Here is a 15,391-nt window from a genome sequence, read left to right as displayed (position 1 = left end):
GAACAACCTCCAAATTGTTGATGACGATTCTGTTTCTGACGATGACAGAAGTAAAGATAAATTTTGGAAGGTGAGGCCCATGCTGAATTTTGTGAGAGAAGGCTGCCTGAAAAATTCCAGGAGTGCAACTGTTTCTGTGGATGAACAGATCGTACCATTTCACGGGCATGTTAGCATAAGGCAATAAGTTCGTAGCCAACCAAATCCTTATGGATTAAAAGTTTTCCTTGCTTGTTCTCCAGATGGACTGCCGTTAGACTTTTCTTGTACGACGGTAAAGGTGATTCAGTTTTTAATGATGATACTTTAGAAACAGAAACACTTGGAATAGGCAAAAAAGCTGTGATGCTTCTCATAACTCTCAGTGAAGGATCTACAGTCTACATGGATCACCATTTTACATCAATTCCCCTTCTTTTTTTTTTTTTTTTTTTTTTTTTGCTACTTGCTTTACGTCGCACCGACACAGATTTGTCTTATGGCGACGATGGGATAGGAAAGGCCTAGGAAGTGGAAGAAAGCGGCCGTGGCCTTAATTAAGGTACAGCCCCGGCATTTGCCTGGTGTGAAAATGGGAAACCACGGAAAACCAACTTCAGGGCTGCCGACAGTGGGGCTCGAACCCACTATCTCCCGATTACTGGATACTGGCAATTCCCCTTCTAGACTTTCTCCATTCAGAAAGAAAACTGCAAGCAACGGGAACAATTCAGAACAACCGAATTCCTGAAGGAACTCATCTGAAGACAGACAAGCAGATGAAACAGGAAGGTAGAGGAACAACAGATCAAGTGGTACGGAGCAATGGACAAGTGGCAATTGTGAAATGGTTTGACAATAAATCCGTAACCTTGGCGTCCTCAAAAGAACCTTCGGAACCATCTGATGAGTGTATCCGTTGGTGTAAAAAAGAAAAAAAGCTATATCAAAGTCAACCGACCATTGATTGTGAAGAATTATAATTGCCAAATGGGTGGTGTTGACCTCTTTGACAGAATAATTGCATTCTATAGGATTATGATCAGGACAAGAAAGTGGACTATTAGACTTATTATGCATATGTTGGACTTCGCAATTGCAGGGTGGATTGAAATGAGAAGGGATGAAACAGCCAGGGAAACTCCTATGAAGAACAAATATGGATTTATCGACTTCAAGAACATTGCTGATAGCCTTCTGCATTGTGAAAATGAGTCGCAAATTGTTTCGGATGACACCAGTGAGGAAGAGAGAAACCAGCAAATGAACAGCAAAAGAAAAAAGTTGTTTCTACACCCATCCACTCAACTACGAAGGAAATCGTGGACACTAAAGAACACAGCTGCCGCCTGCCAACTTGCCAGAGCAAGAAAGCGAGAATAATGTTACTACTTGCAACGTGCATTTGTGTTTGGTTACAGAACGAAACTGCTTCAAGCAGTATCATGAAATGCAGTGAAAGGCCAGTGTGATTGTTAGATAAAACGTAACAATGTAACAATCTTTAGGAAGAAAATGGTGATTATTGATTAACACTTGGAATTCATAGCTTAAAGCCAAATGTCCCCTATAGGGGATATGCTATATTTCTGTCAAAAATATTTCAGACATCCATAATACATGTTTTGTTGTTGTTGTTTCATACACTAAATTGAAATAAATATTGAATAATTACATTTAATTATATTTTCAATTTTCTGTGGGTCTGAGGAGGTTAAACAATGTTCCAAAATACATGCAAAGTTAACAAGTAGACACTCTACAAATAGATAATTATTAAAGTTTCTTGGAACATTGAATAAGTAACACTTTCATCCTCTTTCTTCAATGTACAGTTCTTTGTATATTGTGTCCTTGTAATGATGATACCCAAGTCAGAGAAGAGGTTATGAAATGAATACTACCGGGCTGAGTGGCTCAGATGGTTGAGGCGCTGGCCTTCTGACCCTAACTTGACAGGTTCGATCCTAGCTCAGTCCAGTGGTATTTGAAGGTGCTCAAATATGCCAGCCTTGTGTCAGTAGATTTACTGGCACGTAAAAGAACTCCTGTGGGACAAAATTCTGGCAACTTGGCACCTCCGAAAACCGTCAAAGTAGTTTGTGGCATGTAAAATTATTATTATTATTATTATTATTATTTATGTACAATACAATCATTCGACCAGTACTTCTGTATGGTTCTGAGACATGGAGTAGAACCAAGGAAGAGCAGCAGCAGTTGAAAGTCTTTGAGAATAAAGTTTATAGAAAAATATTTGGCTCATGGTTCGATCCTATCTCTCAAAGCTGGCAGAAAAGATCTAATTATGAGATTTACACCCTCTCTCAAAAACACACTATAAAGGATGTGATAGAATCCAACAGACTGTGCTGGGCTCGACATGTATCGGTACTTAGGATGCAGGATAACAGAGCACCAGTAGATCTATACAACAGATCTCTTAATGGAAAAGTCCTTCAGGAAGACCCCGAAACACCTGGAAGAAGGAGATCAAGTTATGCCGGACCCTCCAAATTGATAACTGGGAAGAGGATTGTGAGATCGACACGGGAACTTCACGTCCCTCAGAAGCTTACTGAGTTGTTGCTGCTGCTGTTGTTGTTGGTGGTGGTGGTGGTGGTTGTGTTATTATTATTAATGATTCACTTCAACATCAAACACAAATTAACAGCTTATAGAAAGAGATTATAACTAATTTTAATGTAAACGTAACATATCATCTACAACGGGAATATCACCATTCCAAGGACATGGTATACAAAGAACTGCAGATCAAAGAAAGAAGACAAAATTGTTACCCATACACAATGTTCCAAAAACTTTTAAAATTACAATATATATTTTTGAGTGTCTATTTGTCATTTTTGTATGGATTTTAGTAAATTCTTGTGTCTTCTCTACGTTGAAAATGTCCCATAAGAGGGATGAAACATGTTCTTATATTTAGAATGGGAAAAAGTGTATTTCTGCTAAGAGATTATGCAATATTACAGAATTGAAAAGATAAACTCTTCTCAATTTCATGCGAGTATTAGATCAATACGGATGCTTAATAATGCAATTCATTGCAAGCAAGCTACCGAGAAATTGGGTAACTTTGACCATACAGGGTAAATTCAGCCACTGACGAATAGCAACGGTGATTTTCTCCTGCCTCTTATAATAAAAAAGACGGACCACTTGCAACAACTAAAATGCATACATAATAGATCGCTCAGTAAACACTCGGCAGTACAAAGAACATTAGAGGGCTCATATCGAGTCAATTTCTTTCGCAGCCCCACGATTGTCTTGTCTGGTAACAGCAGAAAACAAACTGTTCCCTAGCCCCAACATTCGATTCTCCATTCCAGTAATTTATATGGTCAAAATGTAAGTACATATGGTAACTGATCAACACAATTTGATCCAGTGTATTCAAATACAGTAGGTTCTTCGGGGAATAGTTTTCTGACAAAAGGTGTCCTCTTCTGGGGTAACTTCAGCTATACGAAGAACATACAGGAAAACATTACGCAGCTGCAGGTATTGTTATTACAATCCTGTTTATCTCAAGAATGCTTTAGGAGAGATAAAGGCACACAACGGTTCGGCAAACCTCTGAGGAGTAAGGGGGAAGTTTATCCAGACAGGCAGGTGAAAGATGGTTCCCATTTTCAATGATAAATTTAGACAGACTATGTTGCTGCATAAACGGATATCAGTTGTCATGGACGATACACATTTAAGAACTTGCTTGATGGCCCAGATATTTTCTAATTTAGAAGACAGTGTATTATTAGGACAGTCTACAAGATTGCTTCTTTTTTGACCTTCTTTTCTCTTCATACAACTGGACTTTATATGGGTTTTGTACCTTTAATATATTATCTTTTGTACCATTTCAAATATTTATGGAATGCAACATGTAATTTGTAAAATCATACAATGCTAGTATGCTTAGGATAAATAAAATAGTTTCTTCTTTGGGGAAAATTTGAATTGTTTGGAAATATCCTGTAAATTTTATCACTATAAATCTGTTTCACCACAAATCATTTTAATTTGTTTGTGATTGTTGATATTGGCCGTTCTGCAGGATTTAAAAAAAAACATTCATGGTGGCTGAAGTAACACCAAATCTAAGAAAACTTTGTTTCTTGAGTTATTTACTTGCTTGTTGTTTAAAGGGGCCTAACATCGAGGTCATCGGCCCTTGAGTTATTTATATGGTGGTTGAAGTTACCCCAAAACATGGGGTAACTCCAGGCACTCTTTTGATAATCATAATTAATTCCTGAATAACAATTAGAGTTATGTTCATATTTAAAAATGAAAATCAATCATGGTGGACTTATTCTTCAGGAAATTAGAGGGAATATTTCACTTTTAAATTTTTTAAATAAATGAAAAATTGGTTGAAGTTACCCCATTTTATGGTACTTGTGTTTTAACATAAGTCCAGCCATAAAGTTTTTGTTGTTGCTTCATATGTTGTGCCCAGTTGCATGTATAACGACTGAGGTTGCATGTGGTTGATTTCTAGATTAGGTACCATCTTTGTCCTTCACGATGCAGGAAACAGCCCTATATCTAAATGTATCCACCCACTGTCCTGCATGACAATGCCCGCTATAACAATGCTGCTCATGTAAGAGAATTGTTGGCATCGTGAAGGTGGGAGTTCTAGAGCATCCATCTTATTCACCAAAAATGAGTCCCTATGACTTCAATCTGTTCCCCAAACTAAAGGAACCTCTCCAAGGAAAGTATTTCCATACACAAGACATCATACTTCAAGTGGTAGGGCATTGTGGACCTCCAGAGAGGCAGCACTGCTACATATATCTTGTGGCTTCCAAACGTCTGGCAATGGGTGCAACAAGTCGCAAGGAATTATACTGAAATCCTGTACAGTTACAGCAGATCTACAATAAATGGTTTCATATATAAGCATATGTTGCCACTACTTTTTTTCCAGCTGTCATATGTAAATGAATCAACCCTACAAACCATTCACATCATTTATCAGAGGAATTGATGCATAACGAATGATTTTGCTAGTATCGCTCAAGAATCAGTCACTTTAATACTGTCAAACCTAAAAGTCAGATACTAGTTGCTGAAAGTGACAAACTTGTTCATGCCCATACCACCAGATACACAAATATTACAAATCAATCAGTAGTTACTGTATTTACCTATCATTTTTCTGTACTTTTTTCTTGGTTCAGAACATGCCCCCCCACGCCTGGCTTAGAATTGGTATCATTAACAAGACCAGTAAAGTAGATGACACCAGTCATCAATGCAATAAGAAAATGTTCTGACAAATAACACCAGAAGCTGCCACAAGTAATTTTTTGCAATCATGTAGACTATGGGCTAGTTTCATCAAAAATTATACTAACAAGTTGTTAGTTAACAGTGTTAAAAATTAAACGTGTTAAGGTTCTTGCGCTTTTTCAAACAGTTCGTGAGAAATGTTAGCTAACATTTTATTAACTCTTGCAAAAGTTACAGACAGTGTGAATCGAGAAGAAGTGGTAAAAACAAGCTGCATTTAAGCGCATTCCTATGCAATTTTGTTTTCCTGCAATACAGCTGTAAAACATGGTGCATCATGAAATCAACATACACAGTCTGTCTCAACATTTGACTAGAAGCCCCCAACTAAATATAGAAAACCATCTTTAACAGACCTCTATCATCCTTCCCACATGTGTCCCAATGTATATTATACCCGTTTTGAGGTCTTGTTTCCGGATTAAAATGCGAGGTTCAAAGATACCTTCTTAAAAGGTATCGCCTATCAGGATCCTTTGGTAACTTGTCCCCACTTCAACCTGTGCACTGATATGGGAGTTATTAAATATTTTACTGTCATTTAAGGAACCTGGACATCTAGTAACTACATTCCTGATTTAAATGTTAGCATCATGAATCACTTGAACATTAACAGAAAAGGTATCCCTTCTCATTACAGCATATTTCAGCTCTATTGCCTCCGGGTGACTGGATTCCTGCGAGTGTACTACCTATTGCACCTAAAACATCTGCAAAACAGCATGTTTCATAGAAGTCATGGATAATCTGTTGACCTACTGATGGAATTAATAAATAAGTTACCTTCTTCTCATGGATGCTAACATTGCAGAAACTCTTCTAATAATTCTACTAACGGAAGCTTTTGAAACAAGCATTACATAAAACATCATTGGTCATGCATTTAAAAAACGTTTGATCTTGAATGCACTTGATGGTTCTGTATGAAGATAGTGACGATGAATCTGAATCATATGAAGGCAATGCTCACTAAACAATTAAAGGGCAGAAAATTTATTTCTTATACTCTGAATGTTTCATTAATAGTTTTTTTTTTTTAATTTCTGCTTTTTATTTCCAAGGGGTTGGCTTACAATTAATATAATCTAATATGTTGCCCAGGAATAGAAACAATTTGTAACACACAAGGGAAAGAAAAATCAAGCACATTATCTTACTAGGAATAAATAAAAACCAACACTCACTATTCTCTTGATTCTGAGAAGAGCAGTCTATCCAATTGTATTCATTGCATAACGTAATTAGTTCAAACTCCTTCAGCAATAAGCTGATCTTCCACGTATATGGCACAAAATGAAGGAGGTCAGGGCGAGCTTTACTTGCCCAGTCGTTAACCAAATCTGTAACAAAATGGGGGCTCAATTGAAAGCAAAGATGGAAATTTTCAAATCTCAAGAAATCAGTATTACATAAAAAACAATGTTTCAATCTGCTCCATTATCAGACACAATGCTCTGTACATCATATGAACGATTTCAGAATCCCCAGGTATATCCAGTGTGATTATGCTCCATTGCCTCTTATGCCAGAGGTTGAGAGATTAAATCCTTTTACAGTTCGTGGGCAATTCTGAGAGCTTAAATTTGAAAGTACTGGCACATTGGAAAACTCCTACTCTAGGAAAAACTCCAACACAAATGGCATCCCTTAAGATCAGTAGTAGTTGAAGAGACATTAAAAATGTACACAGTCCAGTCACATTATTAAGACCAATCCTATATTTGACATTGGCAGCCTACAGCCCATGAAGTACATCACAGTATCCTTAGAATAAGAAATGGAACAAACAAGTAACATGGAAATGAACACACAATAGGATATACAATAGGACAGGGAAGAGAAACTCCAACTCGTTGGCTCAAAGGAAAGCATTAAGGCCTTAAGTTCAGACAGTCCCAGGTTCAATTCTGGCAGGGTTGGGGATTTTAATAGTGTTTGATTAATTCTTCTGGCCTGGGGACTCGGCATTTGAGTTTGTCTCACTTAGTTTACAAAAGGAGTACATTTATTGTTCAACCTATTCAATACAATCAGTACCACGTTATGTGGTTAATTAGACATAGAAAATCTGAATATTATGGAGACATGTTTCGCCCTTCTTATTGGGCATCATCAGCCATATTAATTTAATCTTAAAACAAACATTGTTAAAAGGACAATGAGATTTAAAATTTGTAAAAATTGAACTGTGATTTGTTATGATATTAATTTTATAAAATATGATATTGGGACATACAACAACTGCTAAAATTATTGTAAACTAATTTAAAATATTGTCTAAAAGAGAATTTGCATCTATATAAAGTTCTAAAAACGGCATATGTCTGGTACCGAAGTGGATCCTCTTCGTTATAAAAGTCAGCATATATTCGCTGCAGCAGTTGCAAACATAAACTTGAGGGTGAATTTTGTTTATATTTTGCGTTCCAACATTAAAAGATTGGTTAAGAGAAAAGGCGAATGTTATGATGTTATCCTCAGTAAGTTGACTGGTCTAAAATATTATATGATATAACCGTTGCAAACAGACGTTACTGTGTTGGTTGAAGCTGCTATGAGAAGAAATGGTAAACCGCTTATTTCATAAGATTAAAAACAAGTTATCCACAAACCTTATACCAGACAAACCTAAAAGAACTAAATACGCCACTTTTACATATAGTAACCCAGTTGTCCACCAAATTCCTAACACTTTCAACAAATATAATATGAACATAGCCTTCAGAACAACCAACACAACACAAAATATATTTTTCAATTATAATAAAATCAATAATAATAATAATAATAATAATAATAATAATAATAATAATAATAATAATAATAATAATAACAGTAAATATTCAGGCTCAGAAGTGTACAGGTTAAAATGTTCCCAGTGTGGAATTTCATATGTTGGACACACTGGACGAAGCTTCTTTATAAGATACATGGAACACTTCAATGCGGATAAGCACAATAAATATTCGGCATTGAGCACGCACATGAAGGACACAGGTCACCGTTTTACTTCAATAGAAAAGGATCTCTCAATAATCAGGAATACTAATAAGGATAAACTTTTAAATGAATTAGAGAATATATATATTTTTCTGGACATAACACTTAATAAAGATCGCAACCTTAATGATGATACAGAAGTCAAGAGTCCCTTATATACGTTAACACCTAAGCTATTAAAAACACTAATTCCAAAGAAAAACAAAGTCCCACGAATATTTAAATTCATCAAATCAACAACTCCCCTTATCCCACCAAATACTAAGCCTGCACTTGCCCCTCCAAACAATCCCCCTCCCACATTAACACCGACATGTAATGCTCCGCCCACCTCCGCTTCCCCTCAGCATGCCCCCCTCCCTCTATCACATCGTTACAACACGCAAAGTAGGAACTCCAGACAGACCAGCGCTGCTAATACAGTAAGATAGATATACATACGGCATTTGAGTAAGTACCCACTTTACATAATACACAATTCTTGGACATTAACATACGTTTTAAACACACACGTCAAACACGTCTTTTTGTTCTGTTGCAGTATAACGACACTCTACTCATCGATGTTCTACATCTTCTAGAAGGACTACATTTTCACCTGAAAATCAAACATAACCTTCAAATACTCAAAATAAACTCTTCTCATAGCAGCTTCAACCAACACACTAAGGTCTGTTTGCAATGGTTATATCAGATAATATTTTAGACCAATCAACTTACTGAGGAAAACATCATAACATTCGCCTTTTCTATTAACCAATCTTTTAATGTTGGAACGCAAAATATAAACAAAATTCACCCTCAAGTTTATGTTTGCAACTGCTGCAGCGAATATATGCCGACTTTTATAACGAAGAGGATCCACTTCGGTACCAGACATATGCCGTTTTTAGAACTTTATATCGATACAAATTCTCTTTTAGACAATATTTTAAATTAGTTTACAATAATTTTAGCAGTTGTTGTATGTCCCAATATATTTTATAACCACTATTTTCTTCTTCTTTTATGACCACATAGGATCACTTTAGTCAGTCCGTCGTTCAGGTCTCTTTGAAGGGATTGTTCGGGCTTTGCGGTCCTCCCAGAACTTCTTCAGGCGCTCTGATCTTCGTGCCCTTTCCTCAGTTGAAAATGTACGTGTTGTTGGTTTGTTTTGTGTAAGGGTAAAGCGGAGGTTTGTATTCTTGAGTTTTGTATTCAATTTTATCTTATTTGTGGTGTCTTCTGTTGTAAGGCCTATTTCCTTCAGATCCTCTCTTACTTCTCTGATCCATTTACATCCTGTTGTGGTATTTTTTGAGACGAGATTGTGTTGTACTAGTTGTTTCAGAAGTCTCGAATCCTGCATCCTCATGATATGTCCAAAGAATCCCAGTCTCCTCTTACGCATAGTATCCGTAATGGGTTCTAGCTCTTTGTACACGACTTTGTTAGGTATTAACTGCCACTGTCCATCTTTCAGGTAGTTTTTGTTGATGCAGGTTCTTCCAATCCTCCTTTCAATTTTCTGAAGTCTGTCAGTCTTTGATTGTTTATTCAGATAAAAGAGTGTTTCTGCTGCATATGTAGCTTCTGGTTTTATAACTGTGTTGTAGTGTTTTATTTTTGTATTTATTGATAAACGTTTCTTTTTGTAGATATCCCATGTTAATTTTTGTGCTTTAGCTAATCTATTTGTTCTTACTTGGATTGAGATTTTTTCAATTAAGTTATGTGTTATTACTTCTCCAAGATATTTAAACTGAGTTACTATTTTGATTTTATTACCATTTATGGTGACTTCTTTTAGCTGTGTTGGTTTTTGGGGCATAATTTCTGTTTTTTCAAATGATATTTTGAGGCCAATTTTATTTGCAATGTTTTGAAGTTCTGATATCTGGGTTTTTGCTTTTTTTATGTCCACTGCTAGTAATGCTAAATCGTCAGCAAAACCCAGGCAATTTGTTTTGATTTTTCGGCCAATCTTTATTTTGGGGGGACATTTTTCTAAACCATTCCCTCATTACCATTTCTAGAGCACAGTTAAATAATAGTGGTGAGAGCCCATCTCCCTGCCGTAGTCCAGTTTTAATTTCAAATGTGTCTGATGTTTCACCCCTAAACTTCACTTTTGATTTGGTATTGGAGAGAGTCAATTTTATCATGTTTATTAATTAGGGGTGTAGTCCAAGGTGTCTTAAAATTTTAAACAAATCACAGTTCAATTTTTACAAATTTTAAATGTCATTGTCCTTTTAACAATGTTTGTTTTACGATTAAATTAATATGGCAGTTGATGCCCAATAAGAAGTGCGAAACATGTCCCCGTAATATTCAGATTTTCTATGTCTAATTAACCACATAACATGGTACTGATTGTATTGAATAGGTAGAACAATAAATGTACTCCTTTTGTAAACTAAGTGAGATCGAAGTTTTCAATACAGACCAAAAATGAGAGTGATGACTTGTAATTTGTGTTTGTTCCAACACTGTCCTCTTCATTAACGTAAATAAATGAATACTGGATTAAAGCCACTATATTTATTTAATGAAACCGAGCTTTCAGCCAAATTGCATTGGACTTCATCACTGCCCTGATATGGTACGGCTGAGCAAGACAAAATTGAAGGGGAAAAACTCAAGGAGGTTGAAAGGACTGCTAAACTGCTAAGAGGCAAGAAATAGAGTAGAGTGCTGCACGAAGATATTGAGACCATCACAGATGTCTCCTTTGCATAATTATGAAAGAATCATCAAAGCCGAGTAAATGATGAAAAATCATTTTCACAATAATTCAGGTTTATGCCCCTCAGCAAGGATGCAATGATGATGAGAAGAAAAAGTTCCTTGAATAATTTGAAGACAAAATCCAAGAAGATAAACAATGTTGAATGAGGCTCTGAACACTTTAAGTTTGAGAAAATAGAACTGGCTAGGAGGTCACAGGCCCCTTTGGGTATTAGAGCTTAGCATACTGAGTTTGAACATGTCCTTGATTTCCATGTAAGAATTAACGTTATAATAAATAACAGTTAATAATGTGGGTTACTGTAGTCATGTCCTAGTTTGTGAACCATGGACAACGGCTGAGTAGCCTAGTAAGTAGTCCTTAAGGTCGGGATACTAGTTGCTATGGAATGGGAGTGGGCATCTCAGACATATTCTGAGTCATGGCCCTCCTTGTGCTCAGGCAGCTAGGACTATACAATCCACCAGTGGTTCCTAACCCATTAAAAGGAGAGATCCTCACTTTAACTATGTGTATGTAAGGGCAGAAGGGCAGCATCCTGCTTCACAGAATTTTCACTGAGCATGCTCAGAATTTTTTTTTTTTTTTTTTTTTGCTAGTTGCTTTACGTCGCACCAACACAGATAGGTCTTATGGCAACGATGGGACAGGGAGGGGCTAGGAGTGGGAAGGAAGCGACCGTGGCCTTAATTAAGGTACCGCTCCAGCATTTGTCTGGTGTGAAAATGGGAAACCACGGAACAGAATGTTTTAAGCAAACAAACTGCTGTAACAAGTACACACAGTTCCCCTACTCTCTCTCCTCAATCACATTCCCCTCAACCCTCTCATACCTCTGCCCAAATGCTTGCTACTTACAGCAGACAGTGAGCTGTTCACAGTCTAACACAAGACTGCACTCAAGCTGGCCACGCCAAAGGAAGACCGGCGAGAAAGTAAATACTCAGATATACGCATTATTTCCAATCGCACAAACCATTTTTAATTATCTTTTGGATTTTTTTTATGCTTTACTATTTTTTTCTTCTAGAATCCTCTTAACTTAAGTAGAATCTTTAACTTCTTCATTTCAACATATGAAGTCACCAGTTCAACCAAGCCCAAGAATTCAACTTTAACAATCTCTGAGAGAAGTTCCCCTCCAGATTCAAGCTCAATTTTATTCAACAACAAGAACGTTAAATTACAACTTGCTAGCCGTGTGTTAGAACTGTTATGTTAATATTTTAACTCTGCAATTACAAAAAAATGCACTTTAATATTATTTTGGAACAAATCCAAAGTATTTTAATTTTAACATTTTTATATAGCTGTCTTATACATATCAGTGTTCCATAAGAACGTTTTGGAAGACTATCTAATAACCAAGGTTTTATAAACACTTAAGACACAACTTGCGAAAAAGTATCTCAATGGTGTGAATATTTTTTAACGGAATGCATGTTATTTGAAATTGTATATGTCCCCACAATGGCACATTTGACTCTAGTCTCCAAAACTAGTTTATCACTAAAGACTCAGCTATGTTAAATAGTGTAGTGTTTTTAAAACATATGCATATCTTTGCTTTGGGTTTTGATCCTTTTTATGGAATTTCCTCAAAGAACCAAAATACTTGTATATGCACTTGAGTCGAAAAAAAACATATCTAGTGTTTCCATATCCCTGTTGGACGGTTTTTATACGTGTACTCAACTGTACATTTTTTTGTTTAACATTTTCACTTTCCTTGTCCCCTGCAGAAACATCTTAACAAGGGTTTACTGTATATGTTTTTATTCAAATTCCTATGTATCTACAAACTGCTTCAACTGTCACTTCTTCATTCCCTTCCATTGCTTACAATGAAGTAGTATTATTTAGCATAATGTATAAGTGGACTAGTAAAAGCTTCATCCATGATCTACAGAGGTTACTACTACCTACTCATTTTTTCTTACATGATTGTGAAGACATTAATCAACATCTCTTAATCAATTTTCAAATTATAACCTACTGTGGTGTAGACCCTTCTTATAAGTACATAGGTAAAGGAATCAAATTACAGTGGTGTAACTATTTCAACTAATACTGTAATACCGGTACCTGCTTTATACAGCAAGTCTTCCACCAGGTTAAGGTTGAAGTCTAATAAAGAGTTTTAAATTACCTGTCTTCATCTTCCTGGCTTTTTCCCCAATTTATTGAAATCAACTATGAGCAGTTAAAATCTGCAGCCTGACCAGGAACTGAACCCCGGGTCCTCTGAACCAAAGAGCAGCATGTTGACCATTCAGCCAAATAGCCAGAATTTAAAATCACCATTCAATAAATAAAAAAATATACTGAATTAAGCAGAAGTAATGTTTGGTTAAACTATTTTCAGAAGAAATAATACATTTTAAAAAATGAATATGTTTTATATGGATTCAAAAATGGAGTAAGAAAGTAGCTATGTAGAATGGATGTAACTAACAACCCTGAGAATAAATATTTAAAATCACATTTCCATATGACAATACAGACTCCACACAAAATATGCAATGAAAATAGCAGAAATTGAAAACTGAGAGAAATGGCTAAATTGATAAGTCTGATCAATGTGCCTTCTTAAATAATAATGTTATAGTTTTTACGTCCCACTAACTACTTTTTGATGGTTTTTCGGAGACTGCCTTCATATCTTCCTTTAAGTAAAAATAAAGAAAAAGAAAAACCAATGAAAGGGAACTACACCAGTATTTAAGAATAAATTTGATGGTACAAGAATACAAGTGAAACAAACTACATTACATAAGCAAGTAAAGCTCTGCGTAAAACTAATATTTTGCTCATCACTAGCATACCAACCTTGAAAGAACCACTTATGAGCAAAGATGAGATTAACAGTTGCTTTGCATCCAGTCAGATTCAATATCCACTCTTGATGGTCATTCCATTTAATTGGATAATGGCACCTCACATTGAATTCCAGTGTTTCACTCTCCACAAGACTGCGGTACTGAAATGAGTACAAAATAAATTAGTTTCAAATCACCTTTCTAACCTTATTAACATACCTCCTGCTGCCCAGGATGGAAGAGATTTACAGATCCATTACTTGGAAATGCAACTAGGTCGCTACCATGCACAGAGACAATATGTGGTCCCTACAGTGCACAGAGAATTGAATTGTAGTAACAGACAATACCATACTGACAAAAAAATAATTAAATTAATCAATTAATCAATTTTTCACAAAACAGGGATGAATCTTTTCATCAGAAACATAGTGATCACAACAAAATCCTAGAAACCACATACAAATAAATAAAACTGAGCAGTAAATTGAAATTAAAGTACATTTTTGAAATACCAAATTCACCCTGGAGTCAGCCCAAAATCCCCTAAAATCTCAAAACCCAACTAAAAAGCTCCCCAGCTCCACAGTAACCAACAGGTACAACTTAAAAAGACAAACTGATCCAATATCTCTCTAACCTACCAACATTTATTACCATTGTCAAAATGTTAACACATTGCAGACGGGACCTGAGTCTACTCGTATTTGGCTGGCCAAACATTGCGGACGGGTCCCGAGTTAACTCGCGTTCACGAGACTTGTACATTTCGTGACATCTCTTGGAACCTCTAAAACTAGCTGGTGGTCCACATTGTTAGAATCTCGTTGTTGAAGGTTATGTTTATTCCATGGTAATTTTACTTCTCGTTCTTTTGTTTTATGCTTCAGCATTTTAGTTTTCCAACCTCGTGTGCAAGTCGTTCAAAGTGCCATGTGGTGGGTAAAATTGTGCTTCCCAGACTGACCACGTGTTTAGAACAGGACAAAAATTTTAACAAACTGTATGCGAATAATTATTCAGAATGCCCAAGTAATGTTGAAAGCGAGTTTGATGCTGAAAGCTCTTCTGATGCAAGTGGCAATGGCGGCGCCAACCACACGTGCGTATACCGACTGAGCCTCCTTCATAGTCAAACAACACTCACCAACAAATAGCCTCTCAGTGACACATCAGATAACTTCCAACAACACGCTAGAATCCAGCGCACACCGGCACGAACATGGCGTGCCATTACGGCTCCTCTTCGCAGACAGAATGAGAAGATGCCTCATCCCAGCTACAACACTCTGACTCTGTAGTTATACATTCTAATCTCTCCACTGCAGTTCATAGCATAAGCAACCCCATTCTATTTCACCAGACCGGCAACAAAAACAGTAACTTCGCCCCGAGGTCCTTCATACTTTCATTTATGTAATAATATCAATTTAAGTCTCACTGGCATCTCACACCAACGTTTTCACATAACATTCCAAGCTACAAGGTGTTAACTAAAGTAAAAGCGAAAGATTCAACCCGCAACATATTC

At 36.3% G+C, this 15,391-nt stretch overlaps 1 protein-coding gene across 1 annotated transcript in view; it reads right to left on the bottom strand.

The window, feature by feature from the left end:
• The window catches only part of tweek (transmembrane protein KIAA1109 homolog tweek), an 843,591-nt gene that overhangs the window by 727,215 nt on the left and 100,985 nt on the right, over positions 1–15,391 (bottom strand). The window contains 2 exon segments of the mRNA XM_068226772.1: positions 6,492–6,647; positions 13,871–14,021. Of these exon segments, the coding sequence (XP_068082873.1) occupies positions 6,492–6,647; positions 13,871–14,021 (307 nt within the window).

Source organism: Anabrus simplex, chromosome 1 (assembly GCF_040414725.1).
Source record: "Anabrus simplex isolate iqAnaSimp1 chromosome 1, ASM4041472v1, whole genome shotgun sequence".
Classification (NCBI taxonomy): domain Eukaryota; kingdom Metazoa; phylum Arthropoda; class Insecta; order Orthoptera; family Tettigoniidae; genus Anabrus; species Anabrus simplex.
This window is presented reverse-complemented; position numbering and strand designations above follow the sequence as displayed.